This window comes from Rattus norvegicus, chromosome 17 (assembly GCF_036323735.1).
Source record: "Rattus norvegicus strain BN/NHsdMcwi chromosome 17, GRCr8, whole genome shotgun sequence".
Lineage (NCBI taxonomy): Eukaryota > Metazoa > Chordata > Mammalia > Rodentia > Muridae > Rattus > Rattus norvegicus.
This window is the reverse complement of record NC_086035.1, coordinates 30,857,399-30,873,036: the sequence shown is the minus strand read 5'-3', so window position 1 is coordinate 30,873,036 and position 15,638 is coordinate 30,857,399. Positions and strand designations below refer to the sequence as shown.

The following is a 15,638-nucleotide window of genomic DNA, read 5'->3' as shown; positions in this document are numbered from 1 at the left end:
TTTAGAAGGTCCACACCTCAGCCTTGGCAAGTGGCTAAAATTTGTGCATACATGCATGCGCATGAACACACAGAGTACAGACTTCAAAGCTTTGATTTTTTTCCTCTGAGAGAATCTTTTTCTGTCTACAGTTCAGGGAGTCAGCTAGCTGTGGGTGGAGACCCTGTGGTGAGCAAAGATCTTCTAGTCTTTGATTCTTGGCTTTATTCAAGGAGCTCAGTTCTAATTGTATACCAAGCCTGTGTTTAGTCCTTTCTCTGTAGCTAAAACAAAATGTCTATGGCAGGGTAGCATACAAGGCCCATAGTTTGTAAGACTGAAAGTCCAAGACTGGGCTTGGTTAGACCTCTGGTGAGGACCTCTGGACGCACAGGATAGAATGTGTGTGATAGAGATCATGTGATGAGATCATGTGATGAGAGAGATGCCAGACAGATTTAGGGGTAGGTCACTTATTCCATGAGATCAGTGTCAGTCCCTTCTATGGGCATACCAATCACCAAACTATGAAACCCCAACCTCTGAAAGGTCCCACTGCCTACCAACACCACTACACTGAAACCAAGCCTCTGGCATAAGAATGGGTGTGGGAAAATCCACATCCAAACCATGGGTTTCAATTTGAATCTGAAATGTCCCCACGGACTCATGTTTTAAACACTCTATCCCCAATTGGTGGCACTATTTTAGGAGGTTCTGGAAATTTGGGAGGAAGTAGGTAGATTTTCCAGGGTGAGTCCTTGGAGGTTTATCTATGCTCACTTCCTGTCTACCACCTTGACCAGAAGAGCTCTTTATCTTCAAAGCACAATACCATGACTTTTGATTTGAGGATCTGCATTGGGGAACTGGTTTGCTTAGCTTCTGGGCTTCTGAGTTGGCTCCTTAGAGAGGTAGCAGCCATCAAGCATGCTGCTGGGCACCCCAAGTGCAGGCAGTAAATACCTTCTTGTTAAAGAAATGTGTCACTCTCTGTACTTTGCCACCAACAGCTGGTCGTGCTGGCCGATGCTCTCATTCACCTCTCCCCCAAGCAGTCACTGAAGCTTATCAAAGAACTGAGCCAACAGGAGGAGATGGCAGGACAGTGGTAATGAGAGAGGTGATGATAAAGGTCAGGCACCCACACAGTCTTCAAAGCCACCTACTCCTGTGGGGCATTTAAAGGCTAGTAGGAAAGGGTGGAATGCGTGTCTCCTGACAACGATTGCTGCTTCTACACACAAGTTTCTATGAAGGACAATACAACCATAGAAGTAGCAGTTCATACTTATGGGAACTTAAGACCTGACACATGCCAAATATCTTAAATATTATCAACAAAAGTATAAAATATAATTATGTTGATCATAACCATCGACATATGTGATGCTTGGAACAGGCATCAATCAAGGTATCTGTATTAATTCTCCCAACCAATTATTTACTGTTATGACTTAGGGTACTGATAGACTTGAGGTCCAGAGGTTAAGGAACCTGCCGAAGGTTACATGTCTGCTCAGTGGAAGGGTTCTAGGCTCTGTCTCCAAGTCTCCCTCTAGATTGTTCTTTCCTGCAACCTTTTGGATGTATCATTTCAGTCTTAAAACAACCCCTGAGGTAGAATGATTGCGACCCACTTTTCATAGAGCTGACAAAACAGAGAATCAGAAAGGTATGGGACAAGTTGCTGTGGCTGGCCTAGCCAGAACTAAGCATGGGGCATGGTAGACAGACAGGCAGGCATGCATACAGACATCTTTCTATATGTACATGTTACTGAGTAAAACAAATCACTTCAAAAGTACAGTGCTGAGCTGCATGGGACCGAGAGGGCTCCAACAGAGTAGTCACGGAGGCAGGCTGAGGTTTCCAAACCTGAAAACTGTCTAGGGATCCGTGCTTGGGTACCTGCCCATGGGCTAGAATGCAGCTCTCTTGAATGTATTTGTTATTTTTGAGTCACTGACCCAGAACCTGACAGAAACAGCTGGAGGGAAGAAGAGTTTACTTTGGCCCATCCGAGAGTTCCAGTCCTCCACAGTGGGAAGGCAAGTCGGAGCAGCTAATACACAGTTGTGCGGGAGCATGGCAGATGCGTTGTTTGTGAAGGATCCGATAAGTATTTTCAGCTGTGTGGACCGTACCATTGCTGACACAGTAAGTATAGGCAATGTGTGAACAAGTAAGAATGGCTGTCTTCCGATAAATCTTTATTTGCAAACAGAGAGGATGAATCAGATTTGGACAATGGGCTGAAATTTGTTCACCCCTCACCTAGAGAAAATAGGGAGCTTTTTTATAACCACTCATTCAGCATCTCCAGTCACATGCCCCATCCTAAGGCAAGACCTTCACACCAACCTGTGCATCTATTCATAGGTAATCATCTCAAGGTAAGAAGCAGGTTAGTGTGATGTCATGGATAGCTACTGGGGTTGGGGAATGACACAGAGGGCCTCATTTCACATTATGAACCATGTAAACAGTTCACACACACACACACACACACACACACACACACACACACACACAGGGAGCTGGGAGGGAGGGAGAGACAGACAGAGACAGAGACAGAGAATGTGAGTATCTGTGAGTGAATGTGTTGAGAAAGACCTATCTGAGGTGAGACCTTGTCAGGAAAAACATGTTAACACAATGGAGGTCAGAGCCTGCAGGGCCTGCAGCGAGCCAGGCATGTATGATGTGGTACGTCACAAAGAATACTCACGACCAGTAGAGCAGCATGAGCAGGAAGGGACAGATGATGAGGGCCTGCAAAACCTGCCAATCCCGGCACAGCGCAGCCAGCCCGGGCATGAGGAACTGGCCTGCCATGGCCACGAAGCTCGCCACCATGGTGATTATGAACCGTTTTCCTGGGGGACACAGCTCTATTCCTAGAAAACAGAAATAATAAGGTAGATTGAGTGTCACTTGCTTGTCTGATGCCTGAGGAGCCCTGAGATGTCACTGGATACATGGGGGAACTGAGGCCTGATGGGAAAAAGAGTAAGGTTGTTGCTCAAGGTCATGGAACAAGCTAGTGGGAAGTATGGTACATTTAGAAGTGCTTAGCTCAGGAGCTAAGATGGGTTGCTGCTGCTACTGGAGACGGAATTTGCATCTCTCATTATCCTCTTTCCTTTGCTCTTTGGCATCACAGAGCTTGCTGCCCAGCATGTCCCCTTGGTGCCCATGGCATCGCCTTTCCTTCCAACCTAGGTTGTGCACTGGGGCTCTCTCAGCCTCTGCAAGGTCTCTCTATTCAATTCCTGCCCCTACAACCATCCTTTGCTCCTTGTCTTACACCAGCTATGTGAAGACTCCACTTCGAAAACAAAACAGACCGACCATACTGCACAAAACAAACAGCAAAGCCACTCGGGGCATACTATAACCTAGCAGGAATGCCCCTGTACCATACATACTGAAGCCTGCTGGCCAAGATCCATTAATGGTCCCTCCTGTTGACAAGAACCTGTTCTCTAATTTGGACCTTTTATAAATACGTCCCCAAACTTTTGAACTGTCTGTAGTGCTCCTCATGGGTAATCAATATGAATTCTAACACATGAATCTCTACAATAAAGGTCCTTCATACTAGAAAACCATAGCTGGGTTCTACACACACACACACACACACACACACACACCCCTATGGATCATGCAAATGTATTTGCTGTTCTTTTTCTACCTGTGTAATAGTCTCTAAATTTTTCTTGCTTGCTTTTTTTTTTTTTTTTTTTGCAAGGGGGTGGGGGGAGGGAGCAGTTAAAAGGATTAAAAGAGAAAAAGAAAAAAGGCCCCTTAGGAAAAAAATACTCTTCCTGACTTCTTGTCCAGAAACTGTTCAAAAGCTTGGCCCTGTGGCTTGGTTATAATAGCCTATCTGCTGGCTGTCCAGAGACCATTGCAGGGCAGGAGGGGACAGATGAAATGGAGAGTGAATAGATCACACTTGGCAGCAAGGATATCATCAGTCCTAAGGATCACAGGGCACGGTGCCAGCCAGCACCTACAACAGCTCCTTGCAGAAGAAATATAATCCTGTCACAATTTCTGCTCTTCCTCGGACACAAATAGTCATTATCATAGCTGCTGGTCACCAGAGGAGGAACCCGGTCTTATAAAGAACATGTTTGACATTTAACTAGGGGAAAAAAAGAGGATTTCAGGGGCCCTCCTGGGCCATTTGCTGTGATGCTGTCCCTCTCTGTGTCACAGCACAAACTCGCTTGAGCGATATTTCTTAGCACAGTGGGGTGTGATATTTCTGCTCTCTGAAATAATAAGGAAAAGTCTTTCTGAACAGGGTAGCAGCTCTGCTGTCTCCGTCCCTCATTAAGCATAAGTAGACTTGTTGTGGAAGCCAGGAACCCACCTCCGCCAGAGCAGACTTGGCCTTGGAGGCCTGCTACAGACAGATGCAAGGTAGGAAGACTTAGCCCAGCTGCGGCCCTTTGAAAGAGCCAGAGAATGATGTCGGAGGAGCCCGATGGCTTTGTGCTGGTGAGTCTGCTAGTACAATAGACTCCGTGTTGCGTGTTGATTTCTTCTTCACTACCGTTCTTTAACTTAGTGACACAGCTATTTGAAAATATCTATGATTTTATTTCCCACACTTCAGTTTCTTACAGTCAACCACAATCTGAATATATAAAGTAATGACCTGTACGTTTTAAATATATTTACTTATGGAAGTGGTTCTCAACCTTTCTAATGCTGTGAGCCTTCAATACAGTTCCTCATGCTGTGGTGACCCCCAACCATACAATTATTTTCATCGCTACCTCCTAACAGTAGTTTTGCTACTGTTACAAATTGTTATGTAATTGTCTTTGTTTTCTGATGGGCTTAGGTGACCCCTGTGAAAGGGTCAATTGACCTTTAACGGCGTCACAACTCATACTTTGACTTACAGTTATTGTGCATGTGTGTGCAAGCATACAGTGTGGTGTAGGTGTCATGCCACATTATACTTGTAGACGTCAGAGGACAGCTCTGTGGGATCAGGCCTCCCCTTCCCTCCACCTTTACATGGGTGTCTAGGATTAGGTTGCCAGGCCTGTGTGGCAAGTAGTCTGACTCACTGAGCAACCCCACTGCTGCACCATCAGTTCGTTTTAACGTATACATAGTTCTGAAGCAGGATGGAACCACTGGGGTGAGTCGGCTCTCTGCCTAACACACCCATGCTGTGTAAGTCACCTGCTAGCTAGTCACTCAGTGACACTCAGTTGTCAGATTGACTGCCAAGCCATCACAGGCCACAGGTGTGTGTGTGTGTGTGTGTGTGTGTGTGTGTGTGTGTGTGTGTGTGTATGTGTGTGTGTGAGTGAGTGATTTCTCTGCACAACATATCCATGGCATATAAGTTACGTGCTTGCTAGTAATGAAGTGATGTCTCAGCTTTCAGGTTGACCTCCATGGCACCACACTCCGTGGAGGTGAATCACCCCTGTCTGACATATCCAGGCTGCATCCTGGCTGCTTCACATTCACCAGCGTCTCAGTTGTCAGGATAACTCACATGCCACCCCACTCCATGAGAGCGACTCACTCCTCCTTCCTACATGCCCACTCTGCATAAGCCCTTACAGTGGTCACTCAGTAACATTCCACTTGCCTAAAGGATGCTGTGGTACCGCACGGCTTGTGATCGGATGACCCTTATGTTAAACATCATAATGGCCAAAAGCCTCAGGAACAGGGACGCTGGAAACTCAGATATGCACACTAGATGCAATGAAGGGCTTCTTTTAGGAGGACAGGTGAAAACCACAGAGGAGAAAAAGACACGGAGGCCACTAAGGTCGACAGGAAGAAAGCAGCATAGTACTGACAGGGTTTAGTTCTTGCCTAACTTTCAGGAACCTGCCTACCACACATAAGGAAGGGCTTGGGATTATCATTCCATTCTTTAAGCAGAGCTCTCTTGGGGATGCCTAGTCCCACACGCCAATCTACAGTTCTGTGCAGTCACGCAGGAACAATGAGGAAACTTCCCAGATCAGGATCAACTTTTGAAGATGGGTGAGGACAGTGGTCCCCTGACCGGCAGGTGACTACAATCTCCCCTGGCTGCAAATGAGTTGCTATAGCAACTCTATTTATTAGTGCAACTCCATATAACATCTGTTAAACACTCATGCCTTTTCTTCTGGAGGTCCTCTTCTGTAAGTGGCTGTATGTTTCACCTCTTGTGCCCCAGGTGGCATCCACATACTTACAGGGTCAGCATCACATGTAAATGGGCCAGGCCTGTCATGCCTACATTTGAACAAGACCCACGGGCCTAACTCTCTTTACTGCCTCTCATTGTGGGCATGTGGGCCTCTCTCAAGGTATGGAGGATGAAGCAGACTACTATCTTACTACCTTCTGATCTCTCCTCCCCGCTGTGGTCCTTAGACTAGCACAGACTTGATCTGAGTTTAGGCAGATACATAGCGGGCATCTGCTATTCTAGCTTTCTTGCTGGGGGGACAGGAAGAGACAATGGTCTTCAGTAGGGCACAGGTGTGATCATTTTCTGACAACTACCTTTTGGGGCCTAAACTCACCAGAAACTCTTTTCAACTGTCTTAATCTAACTGTGTCAGGAGGGTAGCTATTAAAAAAACGTGAAGAAAACAAAAAGTAATTATCAAGGAGCCACATGCACTTTAGGCCTGCCATCGATCGAGTGTTCCTTTTGTAAGTGAGAAATCAGGCTTTTTGGAAGAGCACAGAAAATATCTGTCAGCAGTTCCAAGCAGTAGCCGTACACATCTTTACTATAGATGACAGTCCAACCCTCACCAGTCACTTTGGTCTTAGGATCTACAGTGAGACACATTTGGTTTTATATATTGTTCACCTGACCCAGTGAGATTTTCTTTCAGAGTAGGCCTGAAGTTTGTTCTATAAGACAAGAGAAGAGGAATGGTGCTCCTTTTTGTTCCTCTGTAGCTTTTCTTTCATGGAAGGTCAGAACTGAGGGGTTGGGGGGCGTAGCTCAGTGGTTCAGCACTGGCTTAAGAGTAGGGTCCATGATTCCCAGCTTTGCAAGGAGCAAAACAAAACACAAAACAAGGGATACAAACAGGTAAATCTAAGAAGACCACGTCAAAAATCCCATTATTAAAATGACGTTTCTTCTCAGGCTGCAATGGGGCCCATTACAAGCAACCCTTTGAAACTGGCTGTGATGGTTAATCCTCACTGTAAACCTGAGTTTGGACAGTTCCAGAGATAGTTAACTGAGGAGGGAAGACACAGCCTAAATGTAGCTGACACCACTTCATGAGCTGGGGTCCCAGAGTGAGCAGAAGAAAGGAGGGCGCCATTGGAGCCCCAGCGTTCATGCGATCAGCAGCCTTACTCTAGGCCCCCACAGCACGGCTTGCCTCCCAACTGTGAGCCCCAAGGAGCCCTTTCTTAGGCAGCTTCTGTCAGAGAGTTAAGAAAAGTAGCCAAGATGCTAGCAATGCTTTGCTGATAGGCAGAGGGACTGCTGAACATTCTGAGACTCGAACATCCTGTGAGATGGAGCAAAGGCCTTTGATCCATAAATAACGGGAGTCGTGGCCACGGCAGTGTGAGTCCAGGCTGTGGGGACAGCTCTGGAGGAATTATGAACTTGTTCGGAGGCTGCAACTCAAGAAAACCTGCCTTTTTACCAACTGGCACAAATTTCTTGGAAGAAAAGTAAGTTGTGTTGCCAACACGTCTGGGGAGGCTGGGGGAGGGGAGGGAGAGGGACCGCATCCAAGGCAGGTTGTGATGAGACAGCAGCACAGCTGATCAGGGGCACATGGAACCTCCAGGCAGCCTGCCTCAGAAGTGGCCCCAGCTCACACCGGGAATTAGAAGGTTGAGGAGAGAGAAAAGAGGTTCCGTCCTATCTACCTCCACTCCACCAGGATTTTTGAGGGACAGTCTGAAAGGGGAACAAACAGCTCCTGAGGCCCCACCCACTTGGAAATCCCTGCTTCTAGCACAGGACTGAGGCAAGGTCAGACACATAGGTGGATCGTATTTCAAACATTGCCCCTTAAAGTGGTGGTGTCAAAGCAGAGCTAGCAGGAACCAATCGTGCTGGCTGCTCAGAGAGTCTGGGGGTGAGGGGGAGGTGCAGCCATCAGGAGGATCCAGACCCACCATGAAGAAGCATTTTCATGGCAGCTACGTGCTGTGGTCTAGTAATAAGAGCTGCTGGCTAACTGCAGAAAAAGCCTTGTTAAGGTGCTAAAAGGACACTCTACATCAGGGGCCAGGACTGGAGAAAGCTCTTACCAGAGATGCCTCTAGCCTGTCCACGCACTAAGTGTAGATTCTAAAATGTATCTCCCCTTTTACTCACCCTTGGCCACTTACATGTGTCCTTGTTACGTGTTAAAGCCTAATGCTTTGCTGATTTTAGTGCGGAACTGTTGCTTAGATAATGTACCTTTTCTCTTTTATTTCCAATGATGGGAGTTATACATATCAAACAAGCACGGTACAGCTGAGCGATACTCTCGGGACACAGTTTAAAAAGATGCCCCATGTTTCATGCTTATGAACGGCACCTCTGTGGTAGATAGCAGTACCCTAAGTGACAGCTGGGACCATCCCTGTTAGGTTCTAGATCACTGGCTCAGGACCTTTCTGTGTTAAACTATTCATGCTGAGATGCCTTGGGAAGCCCCAGCGGGAACCCAGAGCTCCTTCTGGGGTGGGAATGACAAAACATTCACCTGGCTTCTGAACCTTGTCAGAGTTAAGCAAGGGGTTAACATTCTCCTTCCACATCCTAGGGAGCCCCACAGACAGACATAGTCAGTTAACTTTGCCCTGGAGTCAGCGATCCTGGCATTTAGTTGAAAGTAAACAAACAACAAGGCGCACATAACCTTTGACACTGATTGTAGAAAAGCCAGCCCCACTCCGTATGGCACGCTCGCTCGGAGTAGAACACAGCCTTTATTCTTCACCAAATACTTATTTTTGGAGATACTGGGTGTGGAAGCTGGTCCTCACAAGGCGCACACTGGGCAAGCCCTCGACTGCCGAGTTGAGCCACTTTGTTTTAAAATGCTGTGTCTGCTGACAGAAGGTAGTGAGAAGAGGACATGCTCTTGGGATAAAGTGTTCTGGAATTCTTTGAGTTCACAGGGTTCTTCTGGATTTGGCTTGGCTGGCAATAAAGGAATATATTAACTGGCTGACACTATTTAAGCCAGAGAATTACAAATTCTTAGAATCCGTGTCCTTGGAACAAAGTGTGCTTTTCGGGGACTGGCTGAAGTAAAGACTAAGGCTGGTGTGTGGGTGGGAGGAGGGGTGGGAAGTCGGATGTTTAAATACAGTCTTCGCACCTTCGGTTCTAGGAAAGCTACCTTTGTGCTCGCTTCTGTTTCCCTGAGCAAATTGGAAACGATAGTCACCCAGAGTCTGGTAGCTGCACCACACAGGGGACAGTCTGAACTGTGACTGCACAGAGATCTGACTTTGTGGTGTTGCAATACATGCCCCAGGTGAGCAATCTAAAGGGAGGAAAAAGCTACCTGGGAAGCCAGTCTTCTGGGTCAGTATTTGTCCCCAGGGTGTGAGGGTACAGATTGGGTGAGGCTCATGAGCTGCCCCTCCTTCCTGTCACACAGGTCCCTTCCTAAGGCATGTCACCTTGGACATGCAGCCCTCACTCAGATGTGTCTTTCCTTCTATTGCCTTTTCTCACACAGGAATCCAGGAAGAGCAGTTCTGAACTTGATTCAAAGGCATAGTTCCATTCTAACAACACAGGTTAGGGCTTTTCAGTGAACAGACTCCTGTCCTCTGACCTCAGATAGATTAGCAGCCCACTTCAGCCTGGGGAAGAAGAAGAGGAAGTAAAGGGAGACCCTGCTCTCCCAGGCACCACTTCCTGTATCCTAGCTCCTGGTACAGGCTTCGGGCCACTGAGCCCATCTGGTAGCCCACTAAATGTTCTTAGGACAGTTCTTAGGAATTAGACAGTCCCTAATTCTGTTCCTCATGTTGTGATGACCCCCAACCATAAAATTATTTTGTTGCTACCTCATAACTATATATAATGTATATATCTGATACATAACCTCCACAGGGGTCGCGGCCCACAGGTTGAGAACCATGGTCGTAGAAGATTGTTCTGTGTTTGTAAACCTCCCCCACCCCTTCCTCAGCAAGGGAGAAAACTGCAGCTGCTGCCTCTGGCCCCTTGGTGTCCCACAGCTCTTTCCTTCCTGTCCCACTCTCTGCAGGCTGTGCCTGGAAGTATAGGCAACATTTAACAATTACTGCCATGGGCAAGGACACAGTCCCTGAGACCTTGGAGACCAGGCCTTCAGCCATGTGATTGTGGGATCCTTATTATAGCAAGAGAGCCTGAAATTGCTGGGCACAGAGTCCCAAATAGCATCCCACGGTAGAAAGCTGCTATTATCACGACAACTCCAAGCCTTCCTTCCCTGAGGAGGACTTCATCTTTCCTCTTAGCTAAGACCTACCAACTGACTGGTATGACTAAAAGGATTGGAAAAGAATGGTTTCCTCCCTTCAGAGAAAAGGAAAGAAAGCCAGGGGACCTTTTAAGTATTTCCCTCAAACCACATTCTACTGTCTATACCAGACATACAGATGTGGACGTTGAATGCCAAGATGAATGTCCTATTGATATGGTACCTACCATATCACCAGTGTTCTGAGCATGGTAAGCTGGGGTGTTGACAAGCGGCTGCTTAAATACATTAAACTCATTTAAAATACATACTTCTATGATGTAGATATGACTTCTAGTGATCATTTTACACAGCTGAACTCCAAGGCTGAGAGTGATTGAGACTCTTCCCTTAACTCTCATAAGGAAGAAGCAAGGTAAGAACTGAGGTAAGTGTCCTCATACTGCCCAGGCCTTTGCTGAGGGCAAGAACCGGGCTGGGCAGAGTAAATGCATAGCACTTTTGTTTTGGTTTTAAGGATTTATTTATTATATTGTTATTATAGTGTATTCACACACACTAGAAGAGGGAATCAGATCCCATTACCCAGCCAAAAGAATTATTTTTTAACTTTTAAAAAAAGATTTATCCTAGTAAGAGCACCAGTGGAAGGGGAAGCCCTTGGCCCTGCCAAGATCGAACACCTAGTGAACGTGATTATTGGGAGGAGGGTGGTAATGGGGGGGAGGATGGGGAGGGGAAGCCCATATCGAACGGGAGGGGGAGGGGTTAGGGGGATGTTGGCCCGGAAACTGGGAAAGGGAATAACAATCGAAATGTAAATAAGAAATACCCAAGTTAATAAAGATTAAAAAAAAAAAAGAAGAATTGTACTGGAAAAAAAAAGATTTATTTATTTTATATGCTCTGTCTGCATTACACCTGCACGCCAGAAGAGGGCATCAGATCACAGCATATATGGTTGTGAGCTACCATGTGGTTGCTGGGAACTGAACTTAGGACCGCTAGAAGAGCAGTCAGTGCTCTTAACTGCTGAGCCATCTCTCCAGCCCCCACTCTGTCTTCTGTTGTTGCTTATTTGTTTTGCTTTGTTATTTTAACCTGTGGCTTTTTTTTCTGAGACTGCTAAAATTTTTGCTTTGTTTTTGTTTTAATTTATTATTATTTATTTTTATTTTATGTGTGTGGGTGTTTTCCCTACATGTATGTATGTGTGCTACATGTGTGCCTAGTGTCTGAGCAAGCCAGAAGAGGGATCCAGATAGATGGTCATAAGCTGCCTTGGTGGGAACTGAACCCAGGTTCTCTGTAAGCGCAGCCAGTGCTCTGAACTGCTGAGCCATCTTCCAACCCGGGCTTTGTTTTCTGGATGGTTAATTTTGAGACAGGGTCTTGCTTTTTAGCCCAGGCTTGCCTCAACCTTATGATTCTAAAGCAACTCAGGGAAGAAAGTATTTAACCTTGCAGGATACAATCCATCCTCAGGAGAGCCAAGGCAGGAACCTGGAGGCAAGAACTAAAGCAGGGACTGTGGAGAAGCATACTCCGATGGCTTTAGCTAGCCTTCTCACATACTCTAGCCCCATCTCCCTAGGGATATACTGCCCTAGTACAGTGGCCTGGGGCTCCCACATCAACCACCAATCATTGAAACACCCCGCAGGCCAGTCTGTTGGAGGAGGTTCTTATACTGAGGTTCTTTAATTTGTGTCAAACTAACAATAAACATAACCAGTACAGCCTCCCAAATGCCAGATCACAGGCATATGCTACAGCAGGCACTCTGCCCTCTTCTGGGATTTCTGCAACAGGATCAGTCTTGGGTGAGCTTTGTCACTGACTCCATGCACCCATGTGCTGATAATAACTAAAGACAATCTCAACCGTGGAGGCATGGTGAGACACAGAGTTCCACTTTCTTTCTGGATGGGAAATGGTTTCCGCGGCCTTCTGTCTGTCTTTTAAAACTAACATTACAATAGCTCAAAGGAGGCACAAGAATTCAAATGCTCACAGTGTTTTGGCTTTACAGCATCCTCTGTTTAAAAACAATGGGTGATGTTTGGCAGCGTGTGCTTAAGAATTCAACGACACTTTTAGACTCCTAATATTTAATAAAAGCGGAGAAAGTAAAGGAGAGAAATGGCGTTAAATATCAGGACAACTTCATGTACATGTGATTCTTGTTTGCCAGGTCTGTCTCCGGTGTGTTTCTAAGCTAGATAGAGGACCACAGAGGGGGCTGGGTGGCTGTAGGGTCCAGAACACTGTGTGGAGGTTGCCATTTAGTTTTCTCAGTAAGGATTCTTCACCTTCAGCTCCTCTGGTACTAGCTTTGCTATGGGTCAAATTCACACTCAATAGGAGACTATGGATGAATGAATGCATCCCAGTGAGGGAAGCCTCACAGGGCTTTGAGCTAGAAATCCTAGAGGAATGCTAGCCAAGGAAATAACACCCAGTCCCTTCCAACTGTGCCCTCTCAACACACTTCGCTCCCCAGCTGCTAGAAGGCTTGTATTTCTTATCACCAGCATCCTTTTAGTGTTGTTGTTATTATTCTAAACCACATTTATTCTGTATATATGTGTGCATGCATGCACACACACACATGTACTTCTGGGGCACGTGTGGAGAGGCTAGAAGACAACTGTGGGAGTTGACTTTTTTCCTTCCATGACATGCACTGAACTCAGATCATCAGGCAAGTGACTTCACTGATTTTTTTTTTTTTTTTTGGCACCACAGTCATTATTTGGTGAGATTGTCAGGTGCTTTTCCTCTTTGTTTCTACCTCTCCTTCCCACTCTCTGGCATTAGGGATGGAACCCAAAGTCTAGGTGTATGCTGGCCTGGTATTCTACCAGAGTTATATATACCCCTAATGCTCCATCTGATGTAGCATCTGCCTTTAGAAATACCTTGCTTGGGTCTAGAGAGATTGCTCAGAGGCTAAGACGCTACTCTTATAGGAGATCTGAGCTTAGCTCCCAACACCCACAGCAGGAAGTTCGCCTCTGACCATTAGTCCATCTTCAAGAGATCAAATGCCTTTTCATGGCCTCCACAAATCCCTGCATTTCCGTTCGTATGCCAACACACATACATATAATTTAAAAATAAAAATAAATCTGTAAAATAATTTTCCTAGGTTTGTTGCTCTTATAAAGGACCCAGGTTCAATTCTAAGCATCCTCATGCCACGTGGTGGCTTAGAACTGTCCAGTTTCAGAGGCTCTGGAGCCCTCTTCTAACTTCAGAGATTTTCCTTCTACCGCCTCCTTCCCTCTAGAGCAGCCGCTACCTGTGCCCACTTTTCTCTTGGAATAGTCTTGATGAAGAAGCCTAGTGGCTTCGGTCTGACCTATTCACTTCCATTAATTTGCTCTCCCATGCCTCAGTTTAGTCTCTAAACTGGAAGTCTGACTAATTCAAGAACTCTGGAAGGAGATTCTACAAATGTTGTGTCTGCCCTCCACGCTGCGGAGGGGAGGTTATGACTCAGCTTGAAGACAAGGCTGCTGTGTGGATTCACAGGCTGCTCCAGCTTCCTGCCCTAGCTACATCCATTGGCTTCAGCGTGCTCCGCTGACCAGGGTCAGCGTCAACATCCTCACTCGGAGCGCAAAGATAGGATTTTTCCTTCCATCTTTCCTTGTCCATTGCTCTTAATGTTAGCTATTTTGTAAAGAAGAATTTAATTTTCCAGTGACGGTCGTTCCTTTACCCTGAAAACGTTGTCATTTTAGCAGCAGCAGCAGCAGCGGCAGCCGCAGCCGCAGCCGCAGCCGCAGCACAGTCCCTCTCGGTAGGATGGAGGTCATCGTCACATGCCATCTTGCCCACCAACCCGAGGGGTCCCACGTCACTCAGCGCAGAAGTAAAGTGTTTTAGGATGACTCCAGCCCCAGTGTGCTCCCGATCCCTTCGCTGTCTTTAACCTCCCCACCTACCTTCTCCATCACTCTCTCCAGCCACACAGGCTTCCCTAAGGTTCACATGCCCAGCAGGCTCCGGCCATTGTATCCTGAGTGATAGCCGAATCCCCCTCAGTTGGTGATTCCTGCCTCTTACTTCCCCATGTTCCTATGGTAGGGTAAGCATTTTTGGGCATGGAGATCTGCATGGCCACACACCAGCTGCCGCACACTCATCTGGGACAACATTGGACACGTAGGTTCCATGGCCCTGTTCGGACCTTTTCAATCAGAGAGTGGAGCTGGGCCCAGTAAACAGACTTTGTAGTGACTCTATTTAAGGATGACTGTGGCATGTCCTACAATATGCTACTGACCTCCCTAAGTGGGAGGAGTAGGGGCTAGTTTACCAGATCGTCTTAGAGATGACAAAAACACACAGATGGGAGGTCTAGATGGTGAACTTGGAATCTACCTTTCTGATACGTTCCCAGGGACTGCTCCAGAAGCAAGGCTCTGGGCACTGTAGTGCCTGCAGTGTAGCTGGACTGTCAACAAGCCAGCACTGAGATCCCTGGTTAACGTTCCCTTTGCAATACTGGCATATTAACACCGACAGCAGCATAGACGGATGCAAGGTTTGCAAAACCAGGTAGCCTACCAGCCTTGGCCCTGTCAGTGGTTGGCTTTGCTGCTGTGTGTGACTTTTTTCTGTCAGGAGAAAAAAAAAATCGCAATATAACTTTCAATGCCAAAAAGCAAGGCAGACAGAGGTACAAAATGCCCTGGAGGTGCAAAGAAATTGAAAACTTCTATTTCAAATGAAAGAAATCTCAGAGAACATGGAGCAGGGCTACTGGAGTTGAGTCCTAGTCAGACAAGGCCCATGTGGAATTGGTGGGAGTGAGAGGGGAGCGCGTAACAAATCACCCAGCTCTCGCCTTGCTTAAAGATCTTGAAATTCAATTAGCAAATAAAACACAGCTGAGGTCACCCGAAACACGACGAGGGTCAGGGGCTGGCTCATGCTGCCAGTCTGCAGCCACTGAACCCTATCCAACCATCTCATTTTATTAAAGGGGAAAATAAGGTCAGGGAGTCAGTTGGTGGTAAAGGAAAGGCACGATTCCAAGCCTCGGGCTCTCTGACCTCACTACGTTGCCTTGGGAGAATATAAGCGATGAGGATTGCTTTGGGTTTAGTTTTAAATTGAGATTACAATAAACACAGAAATCAGATCTGATAGGACACATGGCAGTTAAAATTAGCATCCCCCACCCCACGAGTGGAAAGTCCT

The 15,638-nt window shown here is 46.6% G+C and overlaps 1 protein-coding gene across 6 annotated transcripts in view; it reads right to left on the bottom strand.

Annotated features, from left to right (window-relative positions):
* Positions 1-15,638, bottom strand: part of Slc22a23 (solute carrier family 22, member 23) — a 165,695-nt gene that overhangs the window by 42,103 nt on the left and 107,954 nt on the right. For 5 of the 6 annotated variants that reach the window (XR_010058929.1, NM_022624.1, XM_006253845.5 and 2 more), the window contains one exon: positions 2,711-2,879. Coding sequence is in view for 4 of the 6 variants with exons in the window: in NM_022624.1 (NP_072146.1) it covers positions 2,711-2,879 (169 nt within the window). In the remaining 2 variants the exon portion in view is untranslated. Of the gene's footprint in view, positions 1-2,710; positions 2,880-15,638 lie in introns of those variants that run through there. The other variant, XM_063276725.1, reaches the window with a different exon arrangement.